The sequence below is a fragment of the Colossoma macropomum genome, unplaced genomic scaffold (genome assembly GCF_904425465.1).
Source record: "Colossoma macropomum unplaced genomic scaffold, Colossoma_macropomum, whole genome shotgun sequence".
NCBI lineage: Eukaryota > Metazoa > Chordata > Actinopteri > Characiformes > Serrasalmidae > Colossoma > Colossoma macropomum.
Genome location: NW_023495808.1, coordinates 102162 through 120554, shown reverse-complemented (window position 1 = coordinate 120554; position 18393 = coordinate 102162). Strand labels below are relative to the sequence as shown.

Sequence of the window (18393 nt, the reverse complement as noted above, 5' to 3'; positions counted from 1 at the left end):
TTTCAGCTTTGTAAGTGCCGTGTGACCAGAGTGTTCCTCTCCTCCCCATCTTCCCCCTAAGTGTAGCAAATGGGCTTTTGTTTTATGAGATAGCTATAAAGTAAACCACTTACACTACTTAGCTAATATGTTTTACAATTTGTGCCAAAGCTGTGAGGTCTAAAAAGGGCTAAACTTGCAATTTTCAGGCTGAAAAAGTGCACTGCCGCCTCCAGAGACGTGTCCACTGATCTCCACAACAGAAAAGAGTTTCTGGATCATTACACTATCATAGCTGCTGATCATCACACACCCCTCTCCACACAAACGCAGCATTTATGTATTTATTTTTTCCCCGGCCAGCTGCAGATTTCTCGATTTCCATTACAGTCTCCACAAAGATTTCAAGGGGAGGGTCTCTGAGGTCCACGCGCTTTGGCGCCCTCTTCCGGCACCGAGAGCGCGGGCAGATCACGTGACCTCAGCGGAGAGCAGCAGCCACAGAGGCATCGCCGCAGCTCTGCTCTTCTCTCTACCGCAAATCACGGGGATTAGCAGCATCCTGTTTTTACCGGAGCCGTTTCGCCCGCTGGACGGCGGGTCTGATGCCTGCGCTAGTGAGCCGTTAGAGCCCGCCTGGAAGCTCTGTTCTTTCTCTCTCTCTCCGTTTGTAGTCGGAGTATCTCTCTCACATATGCTCATGCTGCCCGTTGGTGCTCCGGGGACGAACCGCGTTTGAGACTCGGCGGCTGCTGCTGCTGCTGCGGGGGCAGAAGGCGAGGCTAGTCGAGGCGAAGCTGCATCTGCGCGGGAATGGCGGACCGTGACACGTTACCGCTGCCTATCGAGATACGCGCGCGGCTCGCCGAACTGGAGTTGGAGCTTTCGGAAGGTGAGAGGCGTTTTTTTACATTTCTTATCCCCCTCCTCTGTTTTTATGTGTTAACGGAGCGCCGTCATCGGTGGTTCGGGAGGAAGAGGAGCGAGTCTGCGCGTAGACCAGAACCGTAGGCTAACAGATTGAAACCCCGAACCCCTGAAACGGGCCTCTTCTCTTCTCCTCTCTGGTGTTTACATCCGTTGTGCGGTGTTTGCTCGCGTTTGGAGAATGGACCGAACGGTTCAGGTGTGACCTTGGATGACACGAAGTAAACGGACCCTCTTTTCCGAGACTGGGCAGTGATGACTGAGGGACACCGTGCAGGGATTTTTCACCCCAAAATCACACACACAGCATTCGCTTGAACATAAACACCCTGGCTTTTCTTCTATGGGCTGAATGTGAATATGTCTCATTGGCTGTCCTGTCTCGCGCTGGTGGTGGGGGGCGGGTGTTGTTTTGATCGCTATTTCATGATTTTAACGACTTGCGATGCGTTTGGCGCGTGAAAGGCACGAAGAGATTTGAGCATGTCCCCCAAAATAACAGACATACTCGTCCGTTTCCCTTCCGCAGCCTCTCTCTTTCTCGCTCTCTCTCTTTCTCTCTCTTTCTCTCTCTCTCTCTCTCTCCATTCTAATCACCATCTAATGTCTATTGTTGTAGCAGTGAGTTCTTCTGGTCTAGGATAATCCGAGCAGCGGTGTAAAATCTCAGAGATATTGCATGGCAGCATATGAGTGAGAGTGAGTGAGTGCAGGTCATGTTCAGGCTCAAGCAGTGAAGCAGGCAGGTTTCATGTTGATTGCATCATTTCACTAAGCATAAGGATAGAAGTTTTTACTTAGTGGTTTTACCCTCTTTCTATACATCCCTGAACTGGCCTTGAGCATATCATGCCTACGTTGGTATGTTTTAGAGGGAGAGAGTGAATGTTTATGTGCGAATGTACAAGATGACGTTGAAAGTCTTTGCATGGCTTATATATGAGTGGATTTGTGCCCGTGAAGGTCTGTCTGTATCGCTTTAGTGAATGCATGTTTTACAGATATAAGGGATTAGTGTCCATATATATGGTTGTATAAATGTCCACCATTTACTCTCATAAGATCATGACCTGTCCTATAATGTCGCTCTGGTTTCATTGTTTTCTGCCATGTGCGGGTTTTGGCCCACTTTCCTCACTTCCCTCTGATTGGCTCAATCTCTATTGTTCCCTAATCTGATTGGCCAGTAGGACAAAAGCCTTTAGGCTCAGAAGACACTTGTTGGGGGATTAGGGCATCCTGCTGGTCAGAGTAAACACACATATGTGTATTTAATGTAAACATAGGCTTATCTTTTCTTCTTTTCCTTTCTGTATGTAGTGCATGTAAGTAAGCAGCCGATGTACTGTATGCTGTTCACATCTTGAAACCTAAGAGCTTTGAAATATTTTGCTATACTGTCTGTCTGGCCCATTTTTGAGTAAATGCAAGCTTTGCATTTTTAGACTGTTGTAATGCTTTGTGTGGAAGATAATTTAAAGTCTGTCCAGAGAAGGTTCATCCAATTACACACTGCGCAAATGCAAAGCTTGTGTTTACTTAAAAATGGAGCAGAGAGACTGCATAGCAAATTATTTCCAAGCCCTTAGGTTTCTGATTGGGAAGCATAGAGTATATCCACTGATTACTTACATACGCTACATAGAAAAAATGTATGGATGTTTATGCATAAGCATTGATAAGGGTGTAATTTGACGTACCTTAGTCACTTCTCTAGTTACTACACTCCTTGCACATATTAGGAAGTATAAACCTAATAGAAGCTTTAGTGAGTAAAAAAAATTACACACAAAAATGCTTAAACAGTAGTGGAATCTTTAGAAGTAGCAGTGTATGTATTGTTATGTTGTTAGAAAGCTTCTTTTAATGAGCCAGCAAAAAACTCCCATGTTCCTTGATGTTCTGGATGAATATTTAAGATATGCCAGTTGATTAAACAGATACTCCCACTGTTTTTTTAGCCTAATCATCCTCTGCATATGTAACATGCAGTCAGCTACCATGTACAATAATTTTGACCTTTTGCCCTGATCTTAGTAAAAGGACATAAACTCATTGTTTATTTTTTTAGCATCTGCCCATTGGCTATTGTGAGTGCCTCTCTCTCTCTCTGTGTGTGTGTGTATATATATATATATATATATATATATATATATATATATATATATGTGTGAATGAATATTTAGATGTGCACACATTAATAGAAATTTGAAATTGCCAGCTGCCCTTTACATAGTATCAGAATTTCTTGATAAATGGATCAATAAAAATGAAATAAATAATTTCTCTGTTAACTTGCATTAAAAGTTAAGGATATTTCTGCCTTCTCCTGTAAATTTACCTTTTTTGAGATACAAGGTGTATGTATAAGTGTGTGTGTGTTTGTGTGGGTGTTTGTGTGTGTGTTTGTGTGTGTGTGTGTGTGTGTGTGTGTGTGTGTTTTTCACTCTTACTCTCGCTCTCTGTGTGTTTTGGAGTGATCAGTGAGAGGTTGCTCTGTTGCCAGGTGTGTTGCTACGAGGCAGGTGTTCATCTTGCCATACAGGTACTTTATGTAAACAAACACCACACACACTGTCCTCTCCCTTAACAGAAACATATACTGTGTGGGTCTGTGTGAAAGACAGTGTCTCTCTAAAGTGCCTCTCACTCATGCCCTACATCCAGACAGTCATGAGTTAATATTTCATACTTTTGCCCTCAGTTGCACATTTATTTTATGTGTGTGCGCATGTGTCCTACGTTTATTTCAGTGGAAGTGAAGGTGTTTGAGAGTAGATTCCTTATCAGATCGTTTTTCTTTCAAAACGATTTTATTGTCTTACTTTCATGTACGCGCTTGTAGAAGTAGTGTTGTCATACATACATATTCAAAATAAAAGCTTTTTGTCTTGTTCTTATTTCTTTCACAATAAATTTAACATAATTATCAGTTGAACAATTATTTAACAATAATTTATTGTGTGTGCCAAGTGCAGTCCTTTATATGTATTTAAAACCTGGGTTAAAATTTCCTCCAGCTTCATATTAACCTGCTGTATTCACATAAATCACATTTTCCAGTTTACCCTAAGAAACACTAAAACAATAAAAAGACAAAGGTTACAAATGTAAAATACATTACATGCATTTATATTAATGACACATTACCCCTAAAATGTGACATTTGCAGTATATTTATATATAATATAACAATATGTCACAATATATATTTTTTCTGACATCTGATATGTTAGTTTAGAAAAAGTAGTTCCACATTTAAAAATACTATAAAAAGTATATAATACAATAATCTGTATTCATCATTTCATGTTATGCTGCACTAAATAGGACTAATAATGATCTCTTTGTAACAAACATGCTGTTGGGAATTACTGACAATATTCTCAATATCCGCCCAGTGACAGCTGGGATAGGCTCCAGCACCCCACCGCGACCCAGAAGGATAAGCGGTTTAGATGATGTATGTATGTATGTATGTATGTATTCTCAATATACTCAGAAAAACATGTGGTGTAATTTGTCACAATAACGATCAATGTTGTCATATTGCTCAACCCTTTTCAACAGACAGTATACAAAATCTGTCATGATGTTTTGACACACAGACACAATGCACTAGTAGTGCCATATTTAGAAACCGCCATCAAAAATGGAGTACAGTGATTGTTATAACATTTCGAACTAAAATTTGTAGCGAAACATGCTACTTAATGGTGTTTTTATGTATCAGTGATATCAAGAGTGTTCTCAGAGAAGCACATTGTTTAGTGTGAAAATAAGATTTATCACGATAATGATAAAATATCACCATATTGCCCACCCCTAATACAGATAACACATTAGGTCATCTAGCAATTTACACACATTCACTCTTACACACACTCATACTGTCCTGCTATGTGTGAATAGGATCTTCATGAGGGTGAAAGGCAGAAAGAACAAGTTACATGTTATTTTTAGCCTTAGTCATGTGACATTGTATCCATCTCCTATTGGTTATCCTGACTCAGAATGTTTATATGCATAACAGGCTCTACATTCCGTTATGTAGGCCTATAGGTGTGTGTGTGTGTGTGTGTGTGTGTTGGGCGGAACAAGAGGGAAGGGCAGAAGAGGAGAGCAGGAAAGAGAAAGAAAGGAGACATGGGGTTGGATTTTTGCTGGGCTCAGGTTGCTCTGTATATAAGTACAGCTGTCCGACATCTCCTGTTTCTATTTTTAATTTGCTCTGAATGGAGAAATCTTTCCTGGGCCTCATTGTGCATTCCTGACCTAAGGAGTTCATTGGTTATCAGTTCAGCCTTCAGGACCCTCATCCACTCCACATCTGGGCTTTGTTCCTGCTCCTGACTCACCCGAGCCAGTTACTCATTGTGCAGAGTGCATCCATTGATTACCTGGCTGTTGTGTTAGAGATCGGAACACAATTTTCTATAATAAATAACATCACAATACGTTTTTCTTAGGATATCGTGGGTATTAGAGGTGTGCGTGGGTACTCAAGTATTGGCTTCATCATTTAAGATGCCAGTATTTGAGTGCTGATACTACTGTTAAGGTGGTTGTTACGTTTCATCACAGGATGATTAAGATAATAAACAGGCTGTCATGGAAATGTTGTGAAATCGTAGCTGATGATTGCCATATAAATAATTGCTGTTAACAATTTAATTGTCTGTTTTGTTCATTGCCTGCAGTTTTTAAAGTGCAAGCCTAAACTGGCCAGATTGGCTGATTAGCTCTTCTGCTTTCTAGCTGTTGATGCTGAGTACCTCCCGACTGACGACAAAAACAGCTGAAGCTCAAATAAACAAACATTACTCACTGATGTAGCATTCTAAAGATGTTAAATTGCCTGTTAGAAGTTAGAACTTTTGTTGTTTTTGTAAGACCCATGATAAATTTCAATGAATGCATTTTCTGCTTTAATTTACATGAATTTGCCTCAACCCAACTAATGAAAATGGACTCATATTCATATTCTGTTGTGATGTAAACATGACACAGCATATCCATGTGAACAGCCATGGAAAATAATTTCAGTTGGCTTAAATAATTGTGATCAACAAAATAATTGCAGTCAGGTGATAAGGTCCAGAAACTGTTGAGCCAAATGGTTCTCAGCCCATACCCTGTCGCACTGCACTGGTGCAGACTCATGAGAGTTTCTTTTTCTTAAATCGGAACCAGGAAACACTAAAGAAACCTACAGAAAAGATTGGCTAACTGCTAACAGGCTAATAGCTACACATAGCACACTTCACAACACACCTTTGACTTGTCTGTCACTCCAACATCAGTCTTGTGGGGTGTTCACAGATTCTTAATCTTCTGATTGGGTGTTACTTGAGCAGCAGTTATTGAAACTGAGCCTGTGCTGCGGTGGGTTACACCTGTTGCTGACTAACTGCACCAGCGTAGCCCAGCAGCCACCAGACATTTGAACGGGTGTTTTTTGAGCATCGATTCGCTGGAATCGAGTCTGTCCTGCAGTAGGATGCGCCATATGCTCACGCTAGCTTAGCCTAGAAGGCTACAGCTTAAAACACTACAGAACAAGGTCAATTTCAGCTTTCTGTCACTCCAACACCAGTCAGTCGATTATCATCTAAACTTTTGTCAGTAAAGCTTTTGTAAGGCAGAATCAAACCTATTTTGTGGTGAGCAGAGAAGGCATCATGCTAGCTAAGCTAATGCTAACCAGCCCCTCTCTCCTGCGCAGTAGTGCTGTTTAACATTTAGAAATCGTGCACTGCTTTGATTTATCGTGTGTGCAAACTGAACTTACTTGGTTTTCCATTTTGAAATAATGCAGCAGGATACAGTGGCACAATACCGATGTAAACGTAGGACCAGTCAGTGGATAGCTACATCATTATATCATCCCTCCGAACAGTTCAGTGACCCCAAGCACAATTAACTTTGTTGAAAAAAAAAAAAACGTGCTGAGTCCAGTTTTTAAGTATTCCGTGTCGAACGGTGTCTGTGTAGAAATGCCACGGGAACAGTTTATAATTTTTAATTGCGAAGAGAACAACAACAAGCAGTGTATGTTACTGATTGGCTTAGTGTGCTTTTTTAAGTTATTGTTGCTAATAACCATACCTGTTTTTTTTATTTTTTTTTAAATGTTCATTTTGTCCAACTTGGTCACAAAACTAAATAATATGATACATGTGATGTTATATTATTGCCATATCGTCTGCCCCTGAGCAAAGATATATCCGAAATTTGCTTCTTTAGTTTTGCGCTGGAGCCACGGGGGTGATGTAGCTAACAAGTAATGTGAACTTACGGCCATAGGACAGCATTGTGCAAGCCTAAATCATCACACACTTCTCTCAAATTGACCTCCGTGTGTTATTTCAAATCTATTGTCCTCTATAAAAATAGGTAAAAGCACAAGCAAAATTCAGGCTTCAAGATGGCTTCTACTGCTAAATGTTTAGTTATGCAATGTACTTTTTTCCATTTTTATAGATAGCAGTATGTTGTACAGTGTCAGAAACCACATAAGCAAGTGTAATTGAGATTGCCCAACAACTCTGGTTAGAGGCCAGTGTGCGATTATTTGCATATGCAGTTTGCACAGCGCTAGCCTGGTGGCTAGAAGTTTCCATTGCTTATTAGCCTCTTGGCTCCAGTACAGAACTAAAGAAGCAAACTTCAAACACCAAACATGTCTTGGCTGATCAACTAAGGTTGGGGTAAGGGGACAACTGTGTAACTTTTTGGTTGAACATAATTTTAAATTGCCAAATGTATTTGATCAGACAAAATGGTAACTGCTTAAGATGGAAAGAAAGACTGTTTCTCTAAAGCGGAGACTGAGATTTGACAAAGTCTCAGCCCTTAAGTAGCAGTTTAAAGCCCATTTGAGGCTCGTAAAGTCCATGTCACAAACAGTGTGGTGTGTCAGCTACTGTGAACCTAGTTGTCAGTGTTTTCTGAAAATAACACCATCACTGATGCTATGCTGTGTGTGATTATGGGTCTAAACTTCAACCAACAACCACATGCATACACACAGTAGATATTATAGGAAATGTTTTGGATGTTTTAGATGGCGATAAGAACCATGTTAAGTTATGGTGTGTGTGTGTGCGCGCAGTAACTGGCAGTAGAGTGTCTGAATAAGCCTGTGACCTACATACAGTTTTATTATGCCATATGACAACGTGTTCTGGAGAGAGCAAGAGAGAGAGGGGGTGGGGTTAGTGTGAGAAACTGTGTGTCTGTCAGAGAGAGAGGGAGAGAGAGTGCAAGAGGATGAGATGGCCTGAAGAGGATGTGTAGTGATGGTTTTGGCTGGATGTCTAATTGTTTCTGTGCCTGATTTTGTTTTTTTTTCTGATAGCATCCATCTATCATTTATGTTTTATTAGAACAGGAACAAAGGCAGTCTTATGAGCTTGAGTTTGTGTGTGTGCATATATGTATGCATGCACTCTTTTGTGAAGTTGAGTCAAAGGAAATGACATATCTGGATCAGAAAGTGTGTCGCACTTAAATATTCTAATAACTGTACCATGAATTATTCTGTGTGTGTGTGTGTGAGAGAGTGTGTGCACGCATACATGATTGAATCCAGGTGCTCTCAAGTGACTGAGAGTGGTATTGCCCTACGATAGCTGCTCTAACTTTGACTTCTTGCTGTTTGACGTTAAGAGTAGTGCAAACCCAATTCCAAGAAAGTTGGGACAGGATGTGAAACGTGATTAAAAACAGAAAGCAATGATTTGTAAGTCAACTCTGACCTGTATTGAAACAAAAAAGCTAAGAACGTTGTTACATGGTCAGAAACATTTTAAAAGAGGTGTTTGGATATAAAATGGGTATCCAAGAAAGACCTAGTTCTTAATAAGCAAAGATAGGTTGAAGCTCACCATCAAAAAATGCATCAGCAAGATGTCCATCTGTTTAAGAACAATGTTCCTTAACAAGTGTTTGCAAGGGTTTTTTTTTATTAAAAGATTCAGCAGATCCGAAGGAATCTCTGCGTGTAAAGGTTAAGGCCAAAACCCACAACTGAATGCCAGTGACCTTCGACCCCTCAAACAGCACTGTATTAAAAGCCGACATGCTTTTGTGATGGATATTACCACATGGGCTTGGGAATACATTGACAAACTGTTGTCAATAACTGCAATTTGTTGCTGCATCTACAAATACATGTTAAGAGTGTGATATGCTCAGTGGAAGCCATATGTCAGCAACATCGAGGCACAACCTTTCAAGACTTCAGCTAATCTAAAATGGATGGATGCACAGTGCATTGTGGCCTGATGAGTCAACCTTTCAGATTGTTTGTGGAAATAATGGACGTTCTGTTTTCTGGATCAAAGAAGGAAAGAACAATCCAAATTGTTACCAGCATAAAGTTCAAAAGCCAGGGTCTGTCATTAGTGCCCATGGCATGGGGTGGCATGGGTAACTTCCGTGAAAGCACTATTAATGCTAAAAGACACATTTTGGAGCAACAAATGCTGCCTTTTAGATACCGTCTTTTTCAGGAAAGTCTGTGTTTATTTCAACATGGCAACACCTCAGAACATTCTGACCACAACTAAATAATCAAACTTTTCTCAAGCCTGCAGTGAAACTCTGTCAAATCTAAGTGTCATTGCAGAACCTGTGACAGCTGTGACTTATCAAAGGGAAGCAACATCAAGCTTAGAGTAATGAGGAAAAAGCTTGTGAACCTTGTGGAATCCCCCACGTTTCTGCATAAACTGCTCTTAAAATGTGATTTAAACTTAATGCTAGTCATAGTAGTAAACAATAATATACAATAGTCTATAATAGTATAAATGACATTGCACCGTTCCTGATGCCTGATTCAATACCAAAAAAAAACATCAATCTCAAAAACTTTGTGTACAGTAATGAGTAAAACAAATAGAACAATGGCATGCAGCCTTAAAGTATTTAATAATAACACTAAGCAGCAACATCCATGATCTAACACATTTGTTTCAGTAATCTAATCTAAAAGATACTAAGAATGCGCTAAAAATTTGAAAAATCAGAAAATTTTGTCTGAAAAAAACCCAAAATATTAAATAGGACTATAACAGTCCTGCAGAATCTGCTGTGTCAGTCATTTGAATCATAATGAAAACAAGAAACAGTGATTAAAAACGTGGTTTGCTTCCTTTGCTCTCCTGTGTCAGTCAGTGCAGACATGTTCAAGCAGTTTAGGTGGCGACAGCTCAGCAATGGAAGAAAAGTTGGCCGTGTGGAACCATTTCACAGTGTCTATTAGGGACAGACAAGAGATTTATAAGCTCTGTTCATATTGAGTAGCAGGATATGACGCTCAGATTCTATTAATAATAATAGCGTATTTTCTTTATTACCCTGTAGTTTTTCATGCTTAGTACGTTTGTTCAAAAGTATAAATAAGAAGACAAATAAATGAACAATTATTTTAGTTTTCTGTAAGAATTCATCAGTACTGATACTGGTATCAGATAATGGCCCATTACCATGCTCATTCACTCGTACCTATACAATGCACCAATACCAACATCTGATACCACCTGATAACGTGACGTAAGCCGACTTTACAGTGGCGTGCTAATGAACAAACGAATCCAGATGTCAGTGATTTTAGTGCTTTTTTTTTATTATTATCTTTGTAAAACACGCTATCAAGAGACCATTTTGTCCTACCCATGTATATCGTGTTTATACAGTGTGAGCAAGTAAATCCTAGGCTTTGTCTGTACACAACGGTGTATTCAAATGTACAGTGTGAGTCACCAAAAACTTTTTTAACTACAGCTCAAAAAGCCAAGCAAAAGACTCCAACAAGATGTAAAACTTGAAATGTAAGCTTCTTGGATTAGCCTTGAATGTGATTCCTGCTGTCACTGTGCTACAGTGAAAAAGACAGATGAGGATCAAAACTATAAAACTGTAAAACTTTCCACCACAACGCACCTTGATCCAAGGTAACGAATGTAGCATAGCTAGCTAATGCATGTCATTTAAATTCAACTAGGTTGTATCTATTTAACTGTTAAGGTTCATTGCACTGATTAGCAGCTGCTTAATGCTTACTCAATATGGTATCAGAATTAGTATTGGCAAGCTCTACAAAAAGATGTACTCGTACTTGTACTCTGTCTGAAAAAAGTAATATTAATGCATCACTAGTTTTTGGTATAGGTATTAGGGCCCACTGTGGCCAGGAATTTTCATTTCGGTGCATCACTATAAAATGCAACAGAAACCTAAAATTATACAACTACTAGGCTAACAGTTACGTCGGAATTGCTAAACATACATTTTTGCACTGCACCACTTGCAGTGTATTCATAAACCTGCCAGGTGCAACATGTCAGTGGTCTCATGTACAAAAAGAGCAATTTTAAGCTTCTAGTCTATGTTCTGCTGCTTTTTCTGAGCAGTGGGTTAGTTTCTAGGTAAAACACAATAACATGGAACATTTGGCTACCTTCTGCAGTCCAGCCCTATCAAATCATCAGATCAAAACAGCATAAATGGGCTATATTTCAACTTGCAGTAGCAGCTGGGGGAAAATGCAGACTCAGCTAGTGAGCATGTGATCCTATAGCCTGAAACCTTAAAGTGAAATATTTTCATATGCACCTTCTCAGCATTTTCTATACAGCTCAGTGTACCGATGGTTCAGATGAGTTGCAAAATTATGAAAATATCATACTTTCCCTCAGGCACCTGTAACTGAATTTCAGTACTTCTCTGCTATAATGATGGAATACGCCTCCTTTTTTTTAAATATGTAAAGCATATGATTTTGTCACCAGCAGGAGCTCACAAGTGCACATGTTGGCAGTAACTTTCAAAACAAGAGGTGAAAAACTTTTCAGAAAATGTTGGTTAACTCAGTGTTATATTAGGTCCTGTATACTACATTTTTCTTGTAAGGTCCCCTTAGAACATTTGTGTGTTTTTATGTATCAAAAAGGGTCATAATTTATTTTTGCTTAACCTTTTTCTAACCTCTCTTTATTCTTCAAAATTAAACATGCTGTTTTTTCTTCTGTGCCTTTGAGACTGATGATCTCTGTTATAGGCTTTTAAGGTGAATGGGCGGAGCTAAACGGCTACATGCTGAATAGACAGATATGTGTAAAGTTTTGATTCTCACAAACACTGAATTCATAGCAAGACGTTTTTTCAGGGTAGCTTTATTAAATAGGCTCTATGGACTGGGGACTGAGTGGCAAGTTTTAATAACATCATAGAAGCTAAGGTGGTTGTCGCCTAGGCCTACAGGGGTGATAAACTGCCTGCAGGGGTGTATACATGTTTTGGCTATATTTGTGGTAAAGAAAAAATTGTGGAAATTTGCTTTCTGAAACATCACTTTTAGTTGTTTTATGAAATATTCCCTGGATTCTTGAATGATATTGTGAGACCAGCAGAGACTGAACATCACTTTGCTGATCATAGAGACTCTGTTTGCACCTTGTCGTTTCATGCAACTTTGACCTGGGTTGTATCCTGATAAGATTTTAGCCACATGCATTTACACTTTATAGTCAAAAGCACGTCTGGTTAGTCAAACTGAAATACCGTTACTGTGGCTCACAATACAACAACCAATTCAGACTGGATAAAGTGTACATGGTTCAAGGGGCAAGACCAGAGTTTAAACCATCCAGAGCTCATACTTATAGGTTACTTGCTAAGGTAGCTTGCCTGCTAGTAAGATTAAGCAAGCTAACATTCTAGTTTCAGGGGATTACTGATGATTCTGAAAATGATAAAAGCATAAAAAGCATATATGTATGTATTTTAGCCTCATTTTATGTTTTTGTGCAACAGCAAACAGTGTATCAGGTTATTTACTGCCCCAGATATGTTCAGTACAGTCCCTTCATTTCCAAGCAGAGCAGAGAGATCCGGTGTAGCGGAATGCTGCGAGAAAAAACGCAAGTGGACAACTGCCGTAAGACAACTGTTGCAGTCATTGTAGTCATTGACCACGTGCATTATTATAAAATATAGGGAGGGGTTTTTGGTTCTTACATATGGCTTGGAAAGACAGCTCTAGATGGACTTGTTTAACTGGCTAAAATGCATCTCTGAACATCTCCTGAAGTGTTGTGAGTGATTAGATATAAATTTGTTTTAAATGCCTCTTGGGTGCAACTATTGAATATTGAATATTATTGTTGTTGATTACTATTGTTGTTGTTATTATTATTATTATTATTATTATTATTAACTGCAATTGCTTATTTTTTTGTTTATTTTTATTGTTTGTTTAATTTTTTCTATTTTTAAATTTTAAAAATGCTCATACATTATTATTTTCATAGTAAGTTGTGTTGGGCTGCTAACCTGGGGGTTCCTGCCCAATCTGGCAACCCTGAATAGTTGCTGAGGCTGGGCCATGTGAGCAATGAGTGATGGAGGAAGAGAACAAACACAGAGAAATGGCATCTGTTTAACGCACTGTCAACTTTTCTCGATAATAAACACATCTAAAAATATGCTCGCTAGCAATCTGGAGCAGTAGGAAGCTTATTTGGACCACACCTGGAGTTTAATGGAGTCTCACAAGCTGTGCCAAATCTCCAGTGAGTCCAGGGCAGACCTGGCAACTCTGTGCTTGATAAACAAAGATTTGTTTTCTGCATGGAAGTCCTTGGGTTGTTTGAGTTATTTTCAGTTTTTGAATATTTTAATTAGCGAATTTATGAAATATTATCAAATATTTGTTGCAGCCCTGATTTTTTTATGTCAATCCAGATTTATGTTTAATTTATATTAATTTTTTTTTACACAGATTGTGTAGTCATATATTATGGTGAGGTTGAGAAAAATAGAATTTTGCATTCTCATCAGTTGACAACGTCTCATTGAAGTATAGAACTAATCTGAGTGAGAACTGATCAGCTATTTAGAGCTAAGAAAAGTTGTGACAAATAAAAGGAAAAAGAAATATTCAAGTTTCTGCACAATTTCTAGATCACTAATTAAATTCAGGCAAATTTGTGAAATTGTTAAGGCCTTTGTACAAAAAAGATTTTTATTCCTTCTATGAAAGCTTGAGTCGAAAGTTTAGTCGACTGGATTGATCTACTCATATGGGGCTTTTGTCACTGTTAGTGATCAGAATCCATGCCAACTCGAGGGCACACTGTCAAACACTAAGAAATTTAGAAATATATGTAAATATTAAGAAGATTAATATCTTTTCACTCAAATTGTTATGTCGATCATTTGTAATGAAACACTGTTAAATTAGAAAAGAATGCAAAATAGTAGCGTTTTCACCTTTGTGTGTAAAGGGATTTTCAATGATCTTTTAACCCTTTTGGCTGGTACTCCATGCTGAATGCATGTTCTCTGATCTTTTGAAAATCTTCCTGAAGTCATGTGTGGATCATCTGTATTAGGACATGCTCCACTTCATATGTGTGTTTACATGTTTTAAGTGTGTGAGTGTGTGTTTATGTTCGGCTCACTGAAGACTGACCCAGTAACCCAATTTGAAGTGTAAGATTTGATAGTGTGTTCTGTTTTTCGTGCAAGTGTGTGCGCAGTCTGTGTGGGGCTATGATGTGAAATAATAATTGACATTATTCTGAAACAGATTGTCATTCTAGAACGATTCAGCATGAGTAGATCTGAGTTCAGAGAACACATCTGGAAAGATGCCTGTGGCTGCATCCTGGGTCTGTGAATCTCTCTCTCTCTTTCTCTCTCTCTCTCTCTCTCTCTCTCTCTCTCACATTAGTGTTAAGGGGCGTGGTCTCTGGGGAGAAGCCACTCCCTGTCCTCATTTCCTTCTATTCTCTGGGGGCCAATCACACTTCTGTCGTCATGGTTGCGGGTGCATTCTCGGAGTATTCTCGGATGCAGCATGTTTGTGCTTGACAACACTAAATTAAGCCAGCCAACCAGTGACATCACTGAAAGGCAGTACTTATCTAATGTTATGTCATTGTTTTGTTTTTTTTTAATTTGCTGTCAAAAGATTTTATAGTAGTTTTTTTTTATAATAAAAAATTATTTAGGAAAAGAGTTTATGTATTCCACATGCACAATAAGAGGAGGAAAACAAGACATATATTGTATTTTGTTTCTATCATTTATGTTTATTAGGTCTTTATCAGTATATCAAAGTTACGTATAATGCAGAGTAAATAAAATATAAACCTCCACCACGCCTTCAAACCTACCCTGACAATCTCTTTTTATTTTTTTGTTTAGTTATTTTTTATTTGTTTTTTGGTCATGTGTTTCCCTGTGTGGTCATGACTAGTGGATGGCCTTGCTGCTTTGATCAGAAATTTGTAGCAGCAGATGTAGGGAAGCACACTGGTATCAGAATCGTATTGGCTTATGTTTGCTGTAAAAAATTGTTGCCATCGGACAGATATTTCAAACCAATATTTGCTTACATATTTATTGTACTTTGGTAGAGGAGAATGTTTAGGCTACAATACTAAAATGTCGGCATTTAATTCATATCACTGTGTTTGTAAGCCTCCAGAAAAAAAATGTTACATTTCTTCATAATGCTAACCGAAGTCAATTTAGCCACAAGTTCTACATTTTATAAATGTTTATCTGCATCAGCAGATATGCACAAATAAAAATATTGAATATCAACATCGGCACACAATTCCTCTATTATTGCATCCCTAAAAAGAAGCTTTAGTTAAAAAAGCTTTAGAGCTGCAGTAAATAGTAGAGTAAACTATTACTGAAAGTCAATTTTTTGATGAATTGAATAATTCAAAAGTCAGTTAATTAAAAGTTCATTAGATGTTACAGCTGCAGGAAATTATTACTTCAGTAATCAGTTAAACAGACGATAATCAATTAATCACCCATCATGTTGCTGCTACCCAACATGTCAACGTGTCTGATTTTTCCAGGTTAAAGTTTTTGTTTTAGGTTGAATTTAAGTAAATAAAAGTAATTAGTCTACAGTATTCCTGCACTGATACATGCACTTGTGTCAAGTTAAAGTGTTCAAAAAGTACTCGTGATACACATGATCTACTTAGTGTGAAAAGTGTGACATTGTCGGAAATCTTTACAGTAATGTTAACATACTCTTTTTTTATTATTATTATTATTATTATTATTTTTTTTTGTAGATAACCTTATTTATAGCCTCTTGGAATGTGTGAACTCCTATTTTTATTACTATGTATATAACTACTATGTCCCTGTACATGGACAACTGAAATGATCTTCTAATAGACTATGATAGATAGATCAGATAGGCTAAACAGTCCAATTTCTTAGACTAAAATGGATGGATGTCCTCTGATTTCATTCTGTATAAATAGATTAGAGGTGTGTTTCAAAACTTTTAAAACAAGAAATGTATCATTGTGCATGTCACAGCATTGACTATAGCTTAACAAGTTATCTGAACAGATATTTGTCAATTCATTTTCATCCAAAAGTTTGTTCAAAATTAAAAAAAATTGTTTGTGAGAGATGTACCACGATTCCTAAAGTGTTGCACTACTGCCTTAACCGTACACCATAAAGAAATTCAGTTACAGCACTTCATCCATCTAACTAGCCTGTATTTGGTTTCATTTTCACATGCATAATGATGTTGCATACAGTTGTTAAGGGAAACGTGTTGAAATGTTCACGATACATGATATGAATCATAATGTTTTGACACACATGCACTAGTATTTCACATTTAATAACTGCAATTAAAATCTGTCAGCATGACCTCACATTTCACATATCATGCTGTGGTAAATCCAGTTAAACAGGAGTAACTATGCTCTCTTTGCAATGAAGGATGCAGTTGGCTCTGTAAGTGCTGATGATATTTCTATGTTTAGAAGTGCATGTTGTGTATCACAGTAACAATAATATAATGCCCACCCCAGGACCATGTTGTCTAAATAAAATGGCATGTCAGGTAAACAGTATACGTTCTGAAAATAAAATGTTATGACATTTTAAACAGAAGAGATGTTGACGTACTGTCATGGATGTCCCTGTCTGTGTGTGGGTTGGTCACGTTTCAGGGTTTTGTTCTAGATCATTCCAAAATCTGGCAGCTGTAAGTAGCCATTTGGTGAACATGTCAAATAAAACATTTAAAGGGGCATTGCAGCCTAAAACTAGAGTTTATTATGTTATGTGTCATGCAGTGCAACTTTGCATTCCTCAGAATCATCAGTTTGACAGAATTCATAATTTTGTATCCTTCTTGTGTTTTTGTCCATCAGTGTCCTCTCACCACAGTACTCAGCATGCCTTACGCAAAAACATCATATGACCATTGGGAATCCTTCCACGGTTGTAAAGACATCTTGACTGCTAGCAAAAATACTGATGTTAGTGGCTAATAAATACGGATTTGGTATTCGGCTTCCTAGCAGTAACATTAGCTATCAGACTTCCTTCTGCATTAGCCAGCAAGTGGTAAAATAAAACACATTTCAAACAGCCCACCTTCAGGTGTCCACCCGAAAGCGCTTGTAGTTTTCCTCCCACCCTCACGATGCGATCATCAGAAGTCTTTAAACCAGAAAATCTCGCTCTAGAGGCTACTGTAGCACCATTGTAGCAGGCGAGTAGGCATGATTACAACAGATGTAGTGATGTGTAAATTTTTGATTTTGGCAAGAGTGGCCCTTTAATTAATGCTGTGCTCTCAGAATAGTTATTCAGCATAAATATCGAATGGTGATTGAAGTCTTTAAAAGCTGTAGTTGTTAAGCATCTCCGTACTTCTCTTTGGCAGGGGACATCACACAGAAAGGTTATGAGAAGAAAAGAGCAAAACTCATTCAAGCCTACCTGCCCCGTGTACCAGGTACCACACACACACACACACACACAAATATTGTGATCATCTGCCTTAGTTAGTACAGGTAGTACACATACTCTCTGAAGGGTGAAGGGTCTTAACACTTAGAATAACACAATACACAACATTGTAATCATAATAAAACTTTTATTTACAAACAAAAATGTCGTATTAATTGAAAGCGTAGAATCCGCAATTTTAGCAGAATTTCTTTTTTTCAGAAGTCAGAAACAACAGTTAAAGTTTTGCAGTTTGACTGTCGCTGGACATGTGGATTGTCTCTCTGTGTTTACAGTGGGGGCGGAGTCTAGAATTCCTGTCACACCTTCTTCGTCATCGTCTTCCTCATCTCGTTACCAAAGGCGACGTTCCACTGGCTCACGGGATGAGCGATACCGTTCAGGTGATGCATAAATGCAAACATATGCATATGCATGTTTTGCCTTGTTTCTGTCTTGTATCCAGTAGTAGATCATGGCATATTTTCAGTCATTTTCAAATCTGGAGTTTGACTGTTGTGGGTGTAAAAGTGCAGTGGAAATATTAGAATAGATGATAGTTGGTTATAGTAATTTTTAGTGAAATATGTATTCATTTTGTGGCCAAAGAAATTTCAGGCTGTAATCCACTGCTGTGTAAATAGTCACATTTGTGTATTCATTGTATAGTGAAATTTTGTATTG

General features: G+C 38.3%; 1 protein-coding gene across 2 annotated transcripts in view; it reads left to right on the top strand.

Annotated features, from left to right (window-relative positions):
- Window positions 1–482: 482 nt before the first annotated feature.
- dip2cb (disco-interacting protein 2 homolog Cb) overlaps window positions 483–18393 on the top strand; it is a 54495-nt gene continuing 36584 nt past the window's right edge. For both annotated transcript variants that reach the window (XM_036563534.1, XM_036563533.1), the window contains exons 1-3: window positions 483–871; window positions 17645–17716; window positions 18006–18113. In XM_036563534.1, coding sequence (XP_036419427.1) covers window positions 793–871; window positions 17645–17716; window positions 18006–18113 — 259 coding nt within the window. In that variant the 5' untranslated portion in view covers window positions 483–792. The remainder of the gene's footprint in view (window positions 872–17644; window positions 17717–18005; window positions 18114–18393) is intronic.